Source organism: Anabrus simplex, chromosome 1 (genome assembly GCF_040414725.1).
Source record: "Anabrus simplex isolate iqAnaSimp1 chromosome 1, ASM4041472v1, whole genome shotgun sequence".
Lineage (NCBI taxonomy): Eukaryota > Metazoa > Arthropoda > Insecta > Orthoptera > Tettigoniidae > Anabrus > Anabrus simplex.
In genome coordinates, this window is record NC_090265.1 from 962,363,926 (window position 1) to 962,384,029 (window position 20,104).

At 39.1% G+C, this 20,104-nt stretch overlaps 1 protein-coding gene across 1 annotated transcript in view; it reads left to right on the forward strand.

The window, feature by feature from the left end:
- LOC136857637 (DNA-dependent protein kinase catalytic subunit) overlaps nt 1-20,104 on the forward strand; it is an 873,484-nt gene that overhangs the window by 207,981 nt on the left and 645,399 nt on the right. Inside the window, exons 10-11 of the mRNA XM_067136445.2 lie at nt 6,099-6,251; nt 13,726-13,844. Coding sequence (XP_066992546.2) covers nt 6,099-6,251; nt 13,726-13,844 — 272 coding nt within the window. The remainder of the gene's footprint in view (nt 1-6,098; nt 6,252-13,725; nt 13,845-20,104) is intronic.

Below are 20,104 nucleotides of genomic sequence, written 5' to 3' on the forward strand. Positions count from 1 at the left end.
TCACCCTCCAGTCAGTATCCCTCCTACACAGTATTCCACTAATAACAATCTCCGCTTTCTTAAACTTCACCCGTGCTGCATTTACCAGATCCCACACATCTCCAACTATGTTGGTACTTATATCAGCTTGCCTTACGTTGTTGGTACCAACATGAAACACTACCACCTTCTCGTTCCCCTCCTCCCTCTCTTCTACTTTCCTCAACATCTGCCTCAACCTAATTCCTGGATAACATTCTACCCTGGTTCCTTTTCCTCCACACACTTTCCCCACATGTCTAACGATGGAATCCCCCATGACCAGAGCCTCAACCCTCCCCACCTCATCTGATCCCCTCCCCTCCTGGTCAGCCCTATCTTCTCTCACTGCTGCAGAAGCTACTTCCTCCTCCCTTTTCTCCTTCCCATGACCCTGTTCCACCTGTCTTTTCCTATCCTCTACTCTACATTTCCCTTTCGTACCTTTTCCCTTCCTCCTACTTCCACGCATCTCAGCAACAGTTCCCTGTCCCTCATCTTCCCTCTGTTGTTCTACCTGGAGTGACTCGTACCGATTTCGCACAGACACCTGTCCTGAATTCTGATCCTGAATAGAGCCCTTAGCCTGCAATCTCCTTCCCCTTAGAACATTAGACCACCTGTCTTCTACAACTCCTCCCTTTCCTTCCCCTCCCTCTTGTACACCTACTGTAACCTGTACATTGTTTGAGGGAGTCCTATCTTCCTTCCTATCTTCTGTGAGAATCCTAATTATCTCCCTCAAACTTTCCAACTCCTCCCTCATACCCCTCAATGCCTCACCACACCCACAATAAGTACACTCGCGCTCCTTAGCCATTCTTTACGGGGGGGGGGGGGGGGGGGGAAATTAAATTAAAAAATAAAATAACTTATTTGCAAAAAAATAAATGAACAAAGGGATATATTGTCTGGGATAGTACACAACAATAAGGTAATTAATATACGACTACACTACAATACTACTTAGTCGTGCTCTATTTTTTTTATTCTACAACCCCTAACAGGATAAAAACTGCTGTCAATTACTGAATATTGAAAGTAATACACAAGAACTACACAATTCCAAACTGCAATTAAGCCTATCCTAATTACAACAACTGTATTTTAGTAAGAGTTTCTACGGATACCTCTACTACACCAGTACTACACAAATATTTTACAATAATGAAATAAGCACACTCAATTCTAATAGGATATTACTCGTATACTTCTGTACAGTACACTACAGTAATTTTTAAACTACTTTCAGACATATCCTAATTACGATACCGGTACCGTACCGTATGTCACTACTAAGCACAACAGAAATTAAATTTGCAAGAACTACTGTACTCAAAGATTACCAACGAAGCTAAATGCTTAGACAAATTATTATTAGTATTACGGTCTAATAGATACACACGAAAGATAACACACGAATATAGCAGGCAAGATACGGCACTATCTAAATGTACTGTATCTATACTACAATGTATCTACACTACACTACACTGCATTTGGTTAAATGCTTAAGTATCAAAAGGTTTGCCGTACACAAAGGAAAACACGAATATAACTGGCAAGATACTATCTAATATATTATACCTTATCTTCACTACAATTCTACTGAAATGTGGTTATGTGATTATTACAGCTGGTGGATTACTATTATTTTCGCTACTCCACGGGACGGAGAAAAAAAAGTGTCCTTAATTAGGCCTGCTGAAAAATACGAGGTTGTCTACAATAATTTCTCAAATATTTCTATCAAAACTACTACTACTACTACTACTACTCCAGGGACTTGAACTGCAAATACTGGGATATATGAACTTTATTATTATTAGCTAACCGCTCATAAATACTGGAAGATCGAGGGAGCGAAATATAAATTACGGATACTAACTACCTACTCAGAAGTACAAATGAATGGAATACAAGGTCAGCTGATTTTTATTTATATTTACTTGACTACACTACACTCTTTGTTCACGACTGTAGCCAACAATGCAATATTTGAATATGAGGAGCGACAATAATCAATAACAATACAACGACTGTTAACTATTACCGTGTAATCTCTTTAACTTCTTTTTAAATGGAAGTTTACAGGCGTATCGTGTTTTTTAATGTAGTAATGTAGTAAATAATGTAAATAATGTAGTAAATAATAATAATGGGAATCACTTTTGGCAAAAGAAGGTCATTATTACTGTCTAAATCATCTGAAAATTCAAGGATATCAGCCTCATTCGGCCTTGAATATGTCCTAGCCATTACGATAAAAAGATGACGTAAGCACGTGCAACAGCGGAGTTATGAAAAGGAGTAAAATTATAGTTTGCAAAGTACAGTGAACACACGATATACCAAAGAAATGAAATAAACTCTAAACTAAACTCATAGCAAGATCAAATTGTTGTATTCATAAGCCAACCAAAACAGATCCACGTAGTAACAACTTCCAATAACCACAACATAAGCATTCACGGTTAACAGATTACATTTGTCGAAAATTAAAATATTTTGTCGGGCTGTTGGATATATCTGTAGAGTAAAACGCAAATTCAACACTTTAAGGTAGTCATGATCAACTGCTACAATTTAACAGCCATGCAAATGGCCAAAATCTGTAAATAGGACAGAGCCGATGTATTGGCACCGTGAGTTTTCTCGCCATAATCTCTTGCATCGGCGCGCTGAGTGTGAAAGGGTTAACCGTATATCACATCAAGCTCACTATACATTTCAATTTCAATTTATGTCCAGTTAACAAAGGCACGGATCCACCATTAACTTGCTAAAAAATAATCCATAATTGCCAACTACACTTCACTACCTCTCTTATCATTCAAACATAATAACTCTGATCACTCTATGACCAACCTCCAAACACCTCTCAGCACAATCAACAAACACTTAAAGTACAGGCCATATTCACTTGAATTACCGTAACCCATCTCTTAACCGTCTACCATATCATGCTCACTATACATATCAATTACAATTAGTATACAGTTAACAAAGACACAGCTCCGCCATTAACTTGTTAAAAATTCATCCATAATTACCATCTAAATTCACCTCTCTTATCATTCAAACATAATAACTCTGTCAACCTCCAACCATCTTTCAACCGATCTTCATTATATATTCACTTGAATTACCATACCCATCTCTTAACCATATATGATATCAAGCTCATTTACATTTCAAATTCAATTTACATATAGTTAACAAAGACACAGATCCACCATTACAATTAGTAAGGCCTTTAACTTAAATTATCATACCCGACTCTTAACAATCCACTAACCTTCACTACCTCTCTTATCATTCAAACATATTACTTAGCTTTCTTACTTCTTGTTACTATGCCCTCCTCACAGGTCCTTTAGACTTACTCTTCCCTTTAGTCATAGTCTCTCTTCCCTTCGCCCTCTCACACGTATCTTCAATTTCACTATGCCTTTTGCCACTTACCATTTCTTGGAGTTCTGCCAGCTCCACCTGCCACCTTCTCATATCATTTAGTCTCTCATCAAATTTTTCCATAAGCTCTCTGACCTGCCTTTCCTCGGACCTCACCTCTATACTAGACTCACTCAGCACACAGCCTCCTGTTGACCTTTCTTTAACACCAAGACCGTCTTCTCCGGGACTGATTTCTGAAACCTGTCTTTCTTCCACTCTCACTCCCCCTCCCATACCCTCTTCCACTGCCTTGAGTTTGAACACCGGCCACCTCTGCGTCCATTTCCCATTGGTCACTACTAGTATCTGGCCCCTGATATGTGCCCTCAACCCTTGCAGTCTGGCCCTCACTAGATGTTTCCTTAGAGTCTTGTAATTTTCATTCTTGTCTCTTCCTATGTTCCTTTTTAATACACATTTTAACACCCTGCAGATTTCCAGCATTCCTTACCACTATGTCCACCATCAATGCGGAGAGCAGCGTCACCTTTATTATCTTTCCTACTTTCACAACATCGTCTATATCAACCTCGCTGAAGTTGATTTTCATTTTATGTTGAACAATATCTACCACTTTATAAATAATGTCCACCTTAGCTTCTGTCTTCTCTTCCTTCACACCAAAAATAAATATTGATTTTTTCCTACGATCTTGACTGTCGTCTGCTATTTCTTGCTTCAAGTTCCTCACCTCCTCTCCCAAAGTTTTTATTTTCTCCCTTAGTGCTACAATTTCCCTGTCACTGCTTTCCATTTTTGTTCTAGTTTCCTTCATGTTCTCCTGGATCCATTGCTGCGTCTTTTCATGCTCCTTAACTTGCTCCTGTAATATCCGTTTTAGCTCTTCATACGGGCAGAACTCCTCCACTACTTCCTTAACTATCTTCCTTATAACTTCTGTGTCCTCCCAGCTCATGTTGCCACTGTTCTGAGGGCCTGGATTTACTTCTATGCCCCCAGTCACCAACAGCACTGTGACCACCGCTGCCACCAACAGCAACTCCCCCTTCAGACCTATCTCCACTTTACCTTCTTTTCTTCTGGTTGTTCCCTTCTTTATTCTTCCTCGCCATCTTCCTACAGCGACCCTAAACTGCTCTAAACCGATCATCTTCCTTGCCAAACTCCGGTTGACCCGTCCACTCCCCCTACTACTCCACTCTTCTCAACCAGCACACCCGCCATGGCACGTCTGTTCCCGGTGCTTGTTTAAGCTAGACTGTGACTGCCACACTACTAAAGCAAAGCTCATATTTTCACTGCCGTACCAAGTAATGTTTTTTAAAGTTAAAAACATGATCGTTCCGTATTGAATAGAGAAATAAGAAGATGTACAATATTAGAAGGATCCACCTTTCAATACTTCGTTGTAAGTTGAACTAAAAAGAAGTCACAACTTGTTTATTGGGACCGGTTTCGACACATTACAAGTGTCATCATTAGCCAAATAGTAAAGTAGGGCAAGATATAAAGATCTTAAAACAACTAATATATTGAACACAGGCAAAAAATATAGAAATAAGAAGATGTACAATATTAGAAGGATCCACCTTTCAATACTTTCGTTCCAACGACTCTACATAAGTGCAAACTTGACCTGCTTGTGAACTTCAACTATATTTGTTTTCGGCGCAAAACAATGATGTTCTGTTTACTCTCTTGACTGCGATCATTGTGTTTTGGACATTAACTGAATTGCTACGATATGAATCAATGTTAATTTTTTGCCTGTGTTCAATGTATTAGTTGTTTTAAGATCTTTATATCTTGCCCTACTTTACTATTTGGCTGATGATGATACTTGTAATGTGTCGAAACCGGTCCCAATAAACAAGTTGTGACTTCTTTTTAGTTCAACTTACAGCGAAGTATTGAAAGGTGGATCCTTCTAATATTGTACATCTTCCAAGTAATGTTATCGGTAATTAGAAAGGAAAAACACAAGTCTCAAATCATATTTTAGATAGAGAGTCACGAACAAATAGGATGAACAAAATGACAGGTTAGTACTGGAAGAGGGATCAACAGAAAGAGGAGATGAGGACAAACATGAAAGCACGAAAGGATAAGGACAATCTCAACTTATTTGCACACTGTCCTCTGTAAATAGTAAGGCTCTCTACTCATCAGTTTTGTTTCTTGAACATTCATTTATTCTCATCCCCTGATTTATTAGCTCATTTCTGCTTCCCAGCTTCATCAGGAGGGCAGGCACAATCGCAAACCAGTGTTGGATGATGGAGCAATAAAAGGAATACACAATAGGAAAAAGACAATGGTAAGTCAGTGTTGGAAGTGGGACGATAGAGAGAGGACATGAGGACAAACAAGGAAACACAAAATGTCAAGAACAAACTTCTAACTTCACTTCATTGTTACATTACATGAAGATTATGTACTATATAATATATATATACTATATAATATATTATATACTACTATCTACTTCTCTGGTGTTCTTTTTGTTGACTTTAATTTTCTTATTTAGCAAAGCTCTTCTTTCAATGCTATGGAGTTTGATAGCTTTGGTATGGATGGATTTATTTTTTGCCGTAATGGACATGATTAAAAATTATTAGCTTTATGATATATCTAGCTAGTAATAAACATTCTCTGTTTTACAGTATATCAGGGTGTAGTGCGGACATGTTCTCACCCTGTGGCTATTGATGCTGAACTTCTGAAAGAACAGACAGGGTCAGAGAAGGTCATCACCTATAAGAATTACATTCCATTGTGGTTATCAGTTCTCAATGTACAGTCCTATCAAGAGAAAGGTAAGACATTTTAATTTTAATTTATTTAATTGTGTCAGAAACATAACATATAACATCAAAGTTATTAAAATAAAATACATCCAAAAATTGGTACTACTAGCATATCAGTTCTAGAAAGTTTATTTATTTAGCATATGCCATAAAATGTCCCGTCCGTCCGTCCATTTATGCCTTTCAGTATTCAGTCTGCAAGCCTCTGTGAATTTACTAAATGTTGCCACAATCATCCATTTGCAACTAGTGCTGTGGCCTCATTTATTTCTATACCCCTTATCTTTAAATCATAAGAAACTAAGTCTAACCATTGTCATCTTGGTCTTCCCCTAATTCTCTTACCCTCCATAACAGAGTCCATTATTCTCCTAGATACTGTAACCTCTCCTCCTCCATTCGCCTCACATGATCCCACCACCGAAGCTGGTTTTTGTGTACAGCTTCATCCATCGAGTTCATGCCTAACTTAGCCCGCATCTGCTCATTCGTAGTACCCTCCTGCCATTGTTTCCACCTGTTTGTACCAGTAATCATTCTCACTACTCTCATGTCTGTTACTTCTAACTTATGAATAAGATATCCTGAGTCCAACCAGCTTTCGCTCCCGTAAAGCAAAATTGGTTTGAAAACAGACCGATGTAAAGATAGTTACGTCCAGAAGCTGACTTCCTTCTTACAGAATACTGCTGATCGCAACTGTGAGCTGACTGCATTAGCTTTACTACACCTTGATTCAATCTCACTATATTACCATTCTGGGAGAACACACAACCTGAATACTTGAAATTATCTACCTGCTCCAACTTTGTATCACCAATCTGACATTCAATTTTGTTGAATTTCTTACCTACTGACATCAATTTAGTCTTCGAAAGGCTAATTTTCATACCATACTCATTGCACCTATTTTCATGTTCCAAGATATTAGACTGCAGGCTTTCGGCACAATCTGCCATTAAGACCAAGTGGTGAGCATAGGCCAGACATCTTACTACATTTCCACCTAACTGAATCCCTCCCTGCTACTTCATACCTTTCAGCAGATGATCCATGTAAACTACGAACAACAAAGGTGAAAGATTACAGCCGTGTCTAACCCCTGTAAGTACCCTGAACCAAGAACTCATTCTACCATCAATTCCCACTGCAGCCCAATTGTCAACATAAATGCCTTTGATTGATTTTAATAATATACTTTTAAATTCCATAGTCCCCCAGTATGGCGGACATCTCTTCCCTCGGTACCCTGTCATGTGCTTTCTCTAGATCTACAAAACATAACCACAACTGTCTGTTCCTCTTGTAGCATTTTTCATTTACCTGTCGTGTACTGAAAATCTGATCCTGACAGCCCCTGTGTGGTCTTAAACCACACTGGTAAGTGCGGCCAGTATTCAGTATTCGGGAGATAGTGGGTTCGAACCCCACTGTCGGCAGCCCTGAAAATGGTTTTCCGTGGTTTCCCATTTTCACACCAGGCAAATGCTGGGGCTGTACCTTATGAAGGCCAAGGCTGCTTCCTTCCCACTCCTAGCCCTTTTCTGTTCCATCGTCACCATGAGACCTATTTGTGTCGGTGCGACGTAAAGCAAGTTGTAATAATAATCAACCACACTGGTTTGCATCCAAATTCCTCTCAACCACTGATCACACCCTCCCTTCCAAGATGCCAGTGAATACTTTACTTTGCCTGGTATACTAATCAATGAGATACCTCGATAGTTGTTGCAATCCTTCCTATTCCCTTACTTATAGATGGGTGCAGTTACTTCTTTTGTCAAATCTGAAGATACCTTACCAATGTTCCATGCTAATCTTAGTACTCTATGAAGCCATTACTTCCCTGCCTTCCCACTGTACTTCACCATTTCAGTCTAATTTCATCTATTCCTGCTGCTTTATGACAATGGTGTTTATTTATGATCCTTTCCACTTCCTCAAGTGTAATTTCACCAACATCTTTTTCCTCCTCCCCATGAGCGTGGTTGTTCGCAACACAACCAGGAAGATTTCGTTTTACGTTGAGATGATGTTCAAGATATTCCCTCCACCTCTCCAGTGATTTCTTGGGATCTGTTATGAGTTCACCTGAATTACCCAAAACACTGTACATTTTCTTTTTCCCTCCCTTCCTAAGATTATTTATTTACTGTCCAGGAAGGTTTTCCTGCTGCTTGACCTAGCCTTTTCATGTTATTACCAGAATCTTCCCATGACTTCTGTTCGGATTCAACATCTATTTATTTCACTCTGTTTCTTTCATTTACGTACAATTCCCTGCCTGCATCGGGCTTTGTTTGGAGCAATTTCTGATAAGCCTTCTTTTTACGTTTACAAGCTGCTCTCACTTCATCATTCCACCAAAATCTTCGCTTTTTCCCATGTTTACACACAGTTGTTCTTAGGCATTCCCTTGCTGTTTCTACTACAGCATCCCTGTATGCCACCCATTCTCTTTCTTCTTTTTCTGTATCCGGAACATGCTTACTGTCCACTGTTCGAAACTTCTCACTAATCATATCTATGTACTTCTGTCTAATTTCCTCATCTTGGAGATTCTCTACCCTTATTCGTTTGCAGACAGATTTCACTTTCTCTATTGTAGGCCTAAAGATACTTAGATCACTTCAGACCAGACAGTGGTCTGTATCATCGAAAAATCCTCTGAAAACTCGTACATCCCTAACAGACTTCCTGAATTCAAAGTCAGTTAAGGTATAGTCTGTTATGGATCTGGTACCCCTAGCCTCCCATGCATAGTGGTGATTAGCCTTATGCTTGAAGAATGTATTCGTAACAGCTAAACCCGTACTAGCACAGAAGTCCAGCAAACGCTTCCCGTTCCCATTAGCTTCCATATCATCCCCAGATTTACCAATCACCCTTTCGTATTCTTCAGTTCTGTTTCCAACTCTCACATTGAAATCGCCCATTAGGACTATTCTATCCTTGCTGTTGACCCTGACTATGATGTCACTCAGTCATCTTCATTCTCATCTGCACCCTCACATGGTGAATACACTGAGACAATTCTCATCCTAATTCCTCCAACAGCCAAATCTATCCACATTATTCGCTCATTTACGTGCCTAACAGAAACTGTGTTGTGTGCAGTGGTATTCCTGATAAACAGCCCTACCCCATACTCTGCCCTTTCCTTTCTAACACCCGCCAAGTTCACTTTATGATCTCCTCTCTCTTCCTTGTTATTTCCTCTTTCCCAAATGTCACTTACTCCTGGCACATCCAGATGCATCCTCTTTGCTGACTCAGCCAGTTCTACTTTCTTTCTTTCTTCCATAAGCCCCATTAATATTGATAGCTCCCCATTGAATTCCATTTTGTTCGCCTAGTTGTTTCCAAGGAGTCCCTCACCTGTCAAATGGGAGTGGATCTCTGTTACTCCCATAGGTCCGATGCTTGCTTAAAATGTTCTGAGCTTGGTAAATTGATGAAGCAGGGTGCTACCCTACTTGTACATAGTCCATGTGAGGATCTCTTCTCTAACAGGTTTGGGACCACCGGAAGATTGTGTAGTCCTAGCCGTCTGAGCACAAAGGGGCGCATGACTCAGAATATGTCTGAGATGCCCACGGACATTCCATAGCAACTGGTAACCCGACTCTCAGAACCACTTACTAGGCCACTCAGCCGTTGCTCATGGTTCACGAACTAGGACGTGACTAAAGTAACCCACACCATAAACCAGTCCGAGCAAAAATTTCTGCATCTGTAATATCATTTTTTAGCAATGATTAAAGTCCTATTTAAATGTCTGTTAATTATATAATGCATTAAATTACTTAATTCTATTATTGTAACCAGCCTATTAGGCCTTTTTTGCTACTATGAATCAGAATATTCAAACACTACTGACAGAATTACAGCACCTTTAAAACATTGCTGGAATGATCTCCATAGCAATTCTCTTTACAGTCTATAGAGTTAGTTTCCTGCTCGTAGACTGAGAGTTTCACTTGACTGTCTCTGATATTTCTCTTTCTTTTGGCTGCATTGGAAAAAGGTTCAGAACAGAAAATTGCCATGAGCTACTTTAGTGTAAAACCAATCGTAAGAGAGAGATGTAGAGTTTTATACTATCGGCCGCTTCTGAAGTACCCTCTCATGCTGAAATTCTTTGGACAACTTATAGCTAAAATCATACTCAACCTTATTCTAAACCAAGCACCAAGTTTCATTTAAATTTACACATTGGTTTTTCTGGTGATGCTGTAACAGACATAGACAAATATTAAACTGAATTCAACATTGGTCATTACAATAACACCCGTATTCTTTTCAGAGTAAAATATCAACTAATTAGAACATCACATTTAAAAAGCAATGTCATAGCATGAAATGCTCGATCAAATGAAAAACTGCGCAGTTTCTCCATTGTCACGAACAGTACTATGCTGGCGTTCTAACAGTGGCAAGTTCCAGAGCTGGAATGACTCCACCGCAGACAGCAGTGAACAATGCTTTGATTTTCCGTTAAGCACGCACCCTGCTCATTCCTGTCAGCACCTCATAGCAGGAATTGAATAGCTGGAATATTACGATGAACCTGTGTGTCACATACCAGTAGTTATCAGAATATGTATGAACCAGAGGAATGATATGCTATTGAAGGAAGTTATTAACTCCCCAGGTACTTTCCGCCAATATTCAAGGGGGCTGTTTTCTACAGGGCACGTAACAGTAAAATCCGTTGGAGATAAGTGGGAGCAGAGGAGACAAAGCACATCACAAAAAACAATAGTCAATATAATGTTATTGGTGATCAGTTTTATGGACTTTCAGTATTGTAAGCCTTCATATGTAGTTTTCTACAGACTCTGTGATATTAGGATATCCTATGTAAACTGAGTCCTCCTTCCTTTTGTGATGTTTCTTCATCATGTTTTCTCATTTTCATAATCATGTATACAATGTTCCTTGCCAAAATGGGCTAATAACCAAACGGTTTGCACCTTAAGTCAATCCTGACAAAAACCAGTACTATTACCAGTTAACACGATTGAACAATAGTGATGCTTGGCATTGACACGGACTAGGCAACAAAAGTCTAAATTATTAATATCTCTGTTATCATAGCCAGTACAGTAAAACGTAAAACATAAATGATAGGAAATTGGATTATCTGTCTTTTGTTATGTAGTATTTATCGATATGACTACTATAGCTCATTTCACGTTAAGAAAACAGTATTGTTCTTATGGACCTACAAGGAGTGAACACACCCCTCTGAGACACCCATAATTTCTCGTAATTAAGGGAGATTATACTGTACTTTGTAATGTATTGTGTAAGATAAAAAGGCTGAGGCATATTTTATCCGTGAGTTATTAAAATAACTACATAATATTTTATTTCTTATGAATGTATTTGTAGGGAGGAAGTACGATGACGGAAACACCCATCGCTTCGTTGCCTTCCTTCATTTTCATTCTTCTGTGTCGCTCTGGTACAAGCCTCATGTACTGTAGTCCCTCATTCTGTGAACTGCTGGCAGCTCATTTCTGTAGTGAAGTCATCTACAGTATTTGTTGTGTGTGTTTTTAGGCTTTAAATCAGTGCATAATTGTCTTGTATTGAGTAAGAGTTATGCGATAAGCCTACGTGTGTAATTTCTTTAACATTAATACTGTGATCTTTTGTAAAGCCATCTGCAATATTTATTTGTTTGTCAGTTTTCTAGCCTTTATTGTCTGGAGAAATTTATTAAATGAAATTAAGTGCATCCCTCACCCCTCGAACCTATAAAAATTATTTGTCTATTTTCTCCCCCTCCCCCAATTTGCCTGGCTCTTACAGTAAATGCTGAGGTTTTTTATGTGCTATAGTTTACGTTTGTTTATGTGCAAACCAAAAATAGCCCCTGTAAACTCCCCGTCCCCCTTCAGTTCATAACAGTAATTATTAGCTTAGTTTCGTCCACTTTTTGCCTTTAACTTAAATACTGAATTTCACAAATTTATGTGCCGCCGTTTTCCCGTGATGTTGTGTAGCAAAGCCGTTCGATATGGCAACCCTGTTATCATAAGGGCAATACTGTTTTCTTAACATGGATTGAGCTATAATAACATAGAGAATTTAATTTTAGGCCTTCCTATGAACTACAATTTCAGCCAGCATGAATAAAATTGTTTATATCCTAGACTGCAGTGCCTTATATATCGATTTTCATTAAATTTTGTTCGGCCATTTTCGTATGTTTTGGCATTGATATGGCATAAGAAAAAAAAAATCTAAATTCACGAATATATCTGTTATCATAGCTGGTATGGTAAAACTGCATTTAAAAAAAAATTTGTTTGTGGCATCGACCTCTGCAGATTTTTGCCTCTACTTTCACCATATGATAGGAACCTGCATGTAAGTGTAATTGCAGAAGTGTAGAGTGTTGAATGTGAGGAAAAGAACATTAAGGATGACACAAACACCCAGTTCCCAGGCCAGGGATATTAATCATTTACAATTAAAAACCCCTGACCCGGCCAGGAATCGAACCCGGGGCCGCCGGGTGACAGGCGGATGCGTTGCCCCCTACACCGCGGGGCTGGACTCAAAACTGTATTAGATATAAATGATCGAAAATCATATTTTCTATAACTTTTGTTATGTAGTGTTTATCGATGAGACCACTAATAACATAGATATTTGAGAATTAAAGTTTAGGCCTTCCCTAGCTGCCATTTCAACCAGCATAAATAAAAGTATTTATAGCCTGGATTGTAGTGCCTTATTCCCTGACTTTGCATACCAGTTTTCATTACATTCTGTTCAGCGATTTTCTCGTGATGTGCATACAGACAGACTGACAGAGATGACCAGAAAATTAAAAACTGCATTTCCTTCTTAGTATGCATGTGGTTGATGCAGAAATACCATTTTTTAAAATTCTGAGCAATGTACATACAATCTTATTTTATATTGTATATATTTTTTATAGATGTTGTTAGGGAAAGGAAAATAGACAAGGAGATTAGCTTGCATCTGGTACGTATATTGCTAAAACCATCTCAGATCCATTAAGGGCTGAGGACAGTATTAAAAGGGTAGGTAAGTGTATTGATTGAAAGTGATTTACTCTGCAGATGTTAGGGTATTGAGTCTGAGCTGCTGTAGTTTTTAATGCATTGACCACAAATGTGGATGCAGGACCTGCAGATTTTGACCTTTGCTATTATAAATTATACTGACTGTATGGAAATTGTACCTTAGTTGAGTGTTCTGCTTGATCTTGTGCAGTTAGCACCATTTTGGTAATTTTTCATGATATTTCTGTAATTTTCATTGTCTTTTCCAGCTGTAGACAGAATGCTGTGATTTCTACATGGCAATCCTGTTTCAGTTTGTTGGGGTAGGCACATGAGGTGGACTTGGCCCAGTTTTACGGCTGGGTGCCCCTCTTGACACCAACCCTATGTGAAGTTAAGATTTCTACATGGCAATGTTGGTGTTCATTTTGTTTCAGGAGTGCCACTGATTGCAAAGAAAGCCATAGTAATAAAGTTGTATGATCATTTGCTGCAGTCTGTATTAATTCTTCTAAAAAAACTGGACTTGACTACTAAGAAGATTGACGGGAATACTGTAAGTAGGACATATGTAAACATTGTAAATTAGGTATAAAGATGATGTTCTGTTGTGTGAGATTCGATCGTATATGAATGAGATGTTTTAAAGATTCATTCGGTTAATGCATATCAAAACAGACACAAAACACAGCCTCTTCAAAATCTGGACTTTTGCACCAGAAGTTTTCAAATTATTTTTTTATAAAAAATGTTGGGCGATTACATAATCAGTATACAATATCTTGTTGTTTTTCACTGTTGAACAGTGCTTTGTAAATATGGCTATTTTCAGAGATCCAAACAAATGTGGTGACATATCAGGACTGTAAGCAAGGAAGAGAGAGAGAGAGAGAGAGAGAGAGAGAGAGAGAGAGAGAGAGAGAGAGAGAGAGAGAGAGAGAGAGAGTGTATGTCTCTCTCTCCAGTGCATTTCTTCCCATTTGACTTCATAGCAACAGCAATGTGGGACCTAGGAAATAGGATGCTACTGATCAGTATTTTGTATCCTATGGAACGATAGACCTATCTGACTGCCCACGAGTTCACAGTAGTATAAATCATTGACCACTGATTCAATGTAAACAACACCTTCAACATCCCTGAAGATGCTCATGAGAACTTTATCCCAGACAAATGGGTTTTTGCCTTCACCAGACCTGTTTTTCCTTGTGCACACAACTCCACACTTGAGTTCTTCATATCAGGGATGTTCCCATTATTTGTCACAAGTCAGAATGTGCAATGTAAATGATTCTCCTTTGGCTTCAAAGTGATCCATAAACTTGTGTGAAATTTCAGTTCCTACAGTGTTGTTTTGCTATAAAAGTTCTTGCCACTCACTTTGAAGTGACTTTTGTATAAATCCAACCCCTTTATAATGATTGTTTGCACACTTCCATAACTTATACCACTTGCTGCACTAATTTCATGAACACTTATTCATGTGTCATCATGAAAAAGGTCTTGAATTCTCATATTATTCTGCAGCATAATGCTGATTATGGGGCGATGTGTTTGAGTGAGGTTAGAAAATACATGACCTTCACAAGAACTTCTACCGCTTGTATGCTTGAGTCTGTGAAAATGTATACTAAACTGTGCTGCAGTCTATACAAGATTTCTGCAGGTTTAACTGCTTATTCCACTAAGCTAGCAAGTGGGAAAGTTTAGAGGGCAACAGGATGGACACTGATTGGATGTTTTTTTGTTTGTTTGGTTTTTTTGCTAGTTGTTTTACGTCACACCGACACAGATAAGTCTTACGGCGATGATGGGACAGGAAAGGGCTAGGAGTGGGAAGGAAGTGGCCGTGGCCTTAATTAAGGCACAGCCCCAGCATTTGCCTGGTGTGAAAATGGGAAAACACGGAAAACCATTTTCAGGGCTGCCGACAGTGGGGTTTGAACCTACTATCTCCCGAATACTGGATACTGGCCGCACTTAAGCGAATGCAGCTATCGAGCTCGGTGGATGTTTGTTAAAGACCTAAAAGAGGACAGTCCAGTAAGAGTGAAGCTGCAATTTTGGCTGAGTATGCTAGGACTTATCAAGTGGTTTGATCTTGATCTGTAATGGTTTTAAGTAGCTATCCTCCCTGTGGTTCATTTTACTCGTTCTGTGCAAATAGTTGCTTAATTTAAATCCTAGACCTAAATAATAATGGGGGAATACCAAGCAGGATTCATGAAAGGATGGTTCTGTGCGGAGCAGATATTTACTGTCAAGACTTTAATCAAAACTAAAACTTCAGCAGCAGACAAGAAGGTAATTATGAGGTTTGTAGATTTCAAAAAGTCCCTGTCGACAGGGACACAGTAATAAAAGTGCTGAAAGAATTTGGAATTGATGACAAAATAACTAATGTAATACAACAGACGTTAACAAACACCCGGTCACAAGTAAAATTCCTTGGAGAGCTATCGCAACCGTTTGAAATCAAGACGGGTGTGAGGCAAGGAGATGGCCTCTCCCCACTCCTTTTCAACTGCATCTTGGAGAAAGTGATAAGGGAATGGCAAAAAGAAATGATGAGTCAGCAAAATATCCCGAATGGAATCAAGTTAGGACACAAAAAGGCTGGACTAAAATTTGATTGTCTTGCATTTGCAGACAACCTAGTGTTCTTTGCTGAAAATCTAGACTACCACTACACAGATAGAGGTTATGCAAGAAACAGCAAAAAGGGCTGGACTGCAAATATCCTTTGAGAAAACTAAGTACGTTAACATAGATTCCAAAGAACAAACATGGACAATGAAGACGAAGTATGGTGATATAAAGAGAGTCCAGAAATTCAAATATCTAGGGGAGATTCTGACTCTTAACAACAACAACAACAACAACAACAAGAAGTCAGCTATGGAAGAAAGAGTAAAGAAGATGGAGGTTGCATTCAGACTATGCCAGATAACTTATAAGTCCAGTCCAAATCCCTCTTCTATCGAGCCAAACTCAGACACTATAATACCGTGGTGAAACTTGAGTGCCTCTATGCAGCAGATACAATTGCCAGAAAGGGGAATTCCAAAATAGAAAAGAAAGAGCGTAAATTTCTAAGGAAAATTCTGGGACCGAGGAAAACAACAGGAAATGAGTTTACCTTCCGTTTAAGATCAAATTAAGAGCTGTATGAAAAATGTGAGAACATTTCAACCTCTATAAGAAAATGGCGGCTGACTTTCTATGGACACCTGAGAAGAATGGGACCAGAACACCTAGCAACTAAGATCTTCATCTTCCAGAAAAGAAGAAAGACCCAAGTACCATGGCTGAAATAAGTTCATCAGGATCTTAAAAAAATGTGGGATTGAGGAGGGAAATATTACAAACAGAACAGTGTTCAGAAGGAAAATCGTGGAGGTGACGGATCTGTTCGTAGAGAAACCCAGGAGAACAAGAAGGTTTTTCTCGGATGATGAACGAACAAAAGCGAGCCAGAGAATGAAGGAGTATTGGCGTAAAAAGAAGGAACAGCAACACTCAGGGAAGTTGTGTAATCATAACCCATAGGAGGTTGAAATGCTCCTAAATAAATAAATATAAAAATTAGTCATCAAACTTCACCAGACTCCAGTACAATTCAATATGCTAGACAGGGTTCATGTGTGGAAGAACATAGGTCTGTTGAACAGTGATTTATCTTGTTTTGTTGCATCCAGGAAATAGTGGGTTCAAATCCCACTGTCGGCAGCCCTGAAAATGGTTTTCCATGGTTTCACATTTTCACACCAGGCAAATGCTGGGGCTGTACCTTAATTAACCCTTTCCGGCCCTTAGCGCCCGAAAGCGCCCGACTGTTCATTTAGCCTTCCGGTCCTTAGCGCCCGAAAGCGCCCGGCTGCATTATCTGCATTCGTCTGCGATCTGTGCGATAGTTTTTTATTTTTCTCATCAGTGAAGTGTTTATAAGGCATTTATGAACACGCAGTGCAATCTACAAGTCTTAGGGAATAAAGGAAGAGAGATAATCTGTCTTGATGTTGCCTAGGCAATGGTCTTGAACTTCCGCGAGCGCGGGTCAGCTGCTTCGCCCTCGTAAACATGGAGGGATTGAATATCGCGTACATTGAAACTGAGCTGAATATGGGCGAAAAAAGTGATACAGAATCCTTGAGTAGGGGTTCAGGTGAATTTTTAATGAGTGAATAATGTATCAACGAAGATAATTTTAGTGATAACAGTGATATGAATGAAAACGAATATCGATAAATCGGACCTGATGGCGATGCCACGGCAATTCAGGTAGCACAAATATTACGTTTCGTTACTCCGAATGATTAAATGGATGATGTTGAACCTGCGCATAATTCGGACAGAGTATTAGGGGAAAGATTGTTTTTTACGTATGTTAGGAGGAGAAAACTATTCAGTGACATAGCCTATTGAGCATATAACAATGCAGCCTTCAAACAGTCGCATTTTGGTAAGATAAAAACAGATTGGGAAGACCCTTGCCCAGATGAAATAAAATCTTATATACATGGGCATCATTCCACTTCCAAAATCACATGATTATTGGTTTTGAGGGATTCAGACAACATGGGAATGTGACAAATGCAGACTGTCTCTGTGTCAAGTATCACGAGGAGGGGGGGAGGGGGGTGGTGTGAAAAACACATTATAACTCAATAACAGAGAAATGGATGTGATGGTATATTTTCTGATCTTATTGAAAATTTGAATTCATTGTGATCAATAGTTTTTACTGTTTTTAACTTTTTCTGAAACAATACGGTCTGTTTCAGTTTTTGCTAAATAATAGGTTGAAACCTGGGGATAAGCAGAGTGAAAATGCGGGCGGGAAAGGGTTAAGGCCATGGCCGCTTCTTTCCAACTCCTAGGCCTTTCCTATTCCATTGTCGCCATAAGACCTGTCTGTTGGTGCAATGTAAAGCCACTAGCAAAAGAAATTATCTTGTTTTGAACAAACATCAGCTGCTTAATTTACATACACATTACAACATTACTGATATGAGCCACTCACGAGTGTGTGGAAAAGGACACAAGTTAGGTAATAGAGGTTTATACGGGGTTGGGAGCATGTACAATTAGGGGATAGAAAATCGAGAGAGAGAAATTAAACTATGGAAGCTGAAGGAAAAAGAAAAAAAGAAAAAAACTAGGGAAAGAGCTTCTGAAAATAGTAAAGGAAAAAACATGGCAGTGGATGAACAAAAATGGGAGGAGAAGAAGAAGAATGGAGAGGCAGCAGAAGTAGTGTTTGGAAGGAAGGAAGGAAGGAAGGAAGGAAGGAAGGAAGGAAGGAAGGAAGGAAGGAAGGAAGGAAGGGAGTTAGTTTCTTATGCCTAGCCCGATCCGAACCAAGCCCAAGAATATGTTATAGTTTTCCATCCGGCCCAGCCCATTGTCCAAATTTTTGTATGGAATAGACCTATAATTTAACCCTTCCCAAACGGATGCCTTTTTGGCTGTGAGTGGAATATTTTTTTCCGAATTTTAAAATATATAGAATATATTATTCATGCACTAAATTTAATTATACCACAGCTGTATTATGCTTAGCTGTTGGTACTGGAAGGTTGAACAGCATCTGTTGGTTGTAAAGTTGAATCTTCTTATTTTATGTCTGTACATTTAATGCAATAACAGCACAAGTAACTACAATTTATATATTATACACTATATAACTTTTCTATAAAACACACAGTACTTTCTCTTTAGAAATGTTTTGAAGTGTGGTACACCTCAAAGCCTCTATCGGGATGCTGCAGAAAAGGCTTCTGGCTGCAGGTTTTGCAGTAAAAATTTGTTTCCTTTCGAAGCCCCCCCCCCCCTTTTTTTTTAACACACAAAATGGATCCTTTCTCCATTCAAGCGTTCTTCTGGTGGGGGACCAAGAGAGGGCGTTACCCTTTTGGAACAGCTCTCCTTTTGCTTGGAGTTCACCCGTTTGAGGACCAGGGACTCAACAAGTCCATTGCTTGAACTCTTCTTGTGTAATTGGTTCGGAGTTACAGTTTTTCTGGACCGTGACAGAGCAGATATGAGCTGACAATGCTTATCTCAAGGAGCCAGAAGAACATTTTTCCATACCACTTTATTGTCCTCTGCATGAAGTGGTAAGAGGCTATATAGTGATCACTATGATCCACACCACTCATGTGTTTCGTGTAGTCTACCGTCATATTGGGATTGTCTATCAGGGGCTTGTTTGGGTATTAGGAGGAGACTGATGTAACATCTGGCTTCAACCCTGATGCAAGTGCAGTAAAAGGTAATGAAATGGCGTATGGCTTTTGGTGCCGGGAGTGTCCAAGGACAGGTTTGACTCGCCAGATGCAGGTCTCTTGATTTGACACCCGTAGGCGACCTGCATGTTGTGATGAGGATGAAATGATGATGAAGACGACACATACACCCAGCCCCCGTGCCAGCTAAATTAACCAATTAAGGTTAAAATTCCCTACCCTGCCGGGAGTCGAACCCAGGACCCCTGTGACCAAAGGCCAGCACGCTTACCATTTAGCCATGGAGCCGGATGCAGTAACAGGTATAACTTGAAAACAATATTCTCTCAACCTTGGGTACCTAATGTACATATCGAGCTCGAATTATTATGGTTATTATTATTATTATTATTATTGATATTATTATTATTATTATTATTATTATTATTATTATTATTATTATTATTATTATTATGTTTAGCTATGGAGTGTACATCCTTTTAGTATTAGTATGATTATTACGATACAATCGCGTTGTGTGTGAGGTTATGAAACGTGTTATACATAGACATTGGTATCACTTCCGTTA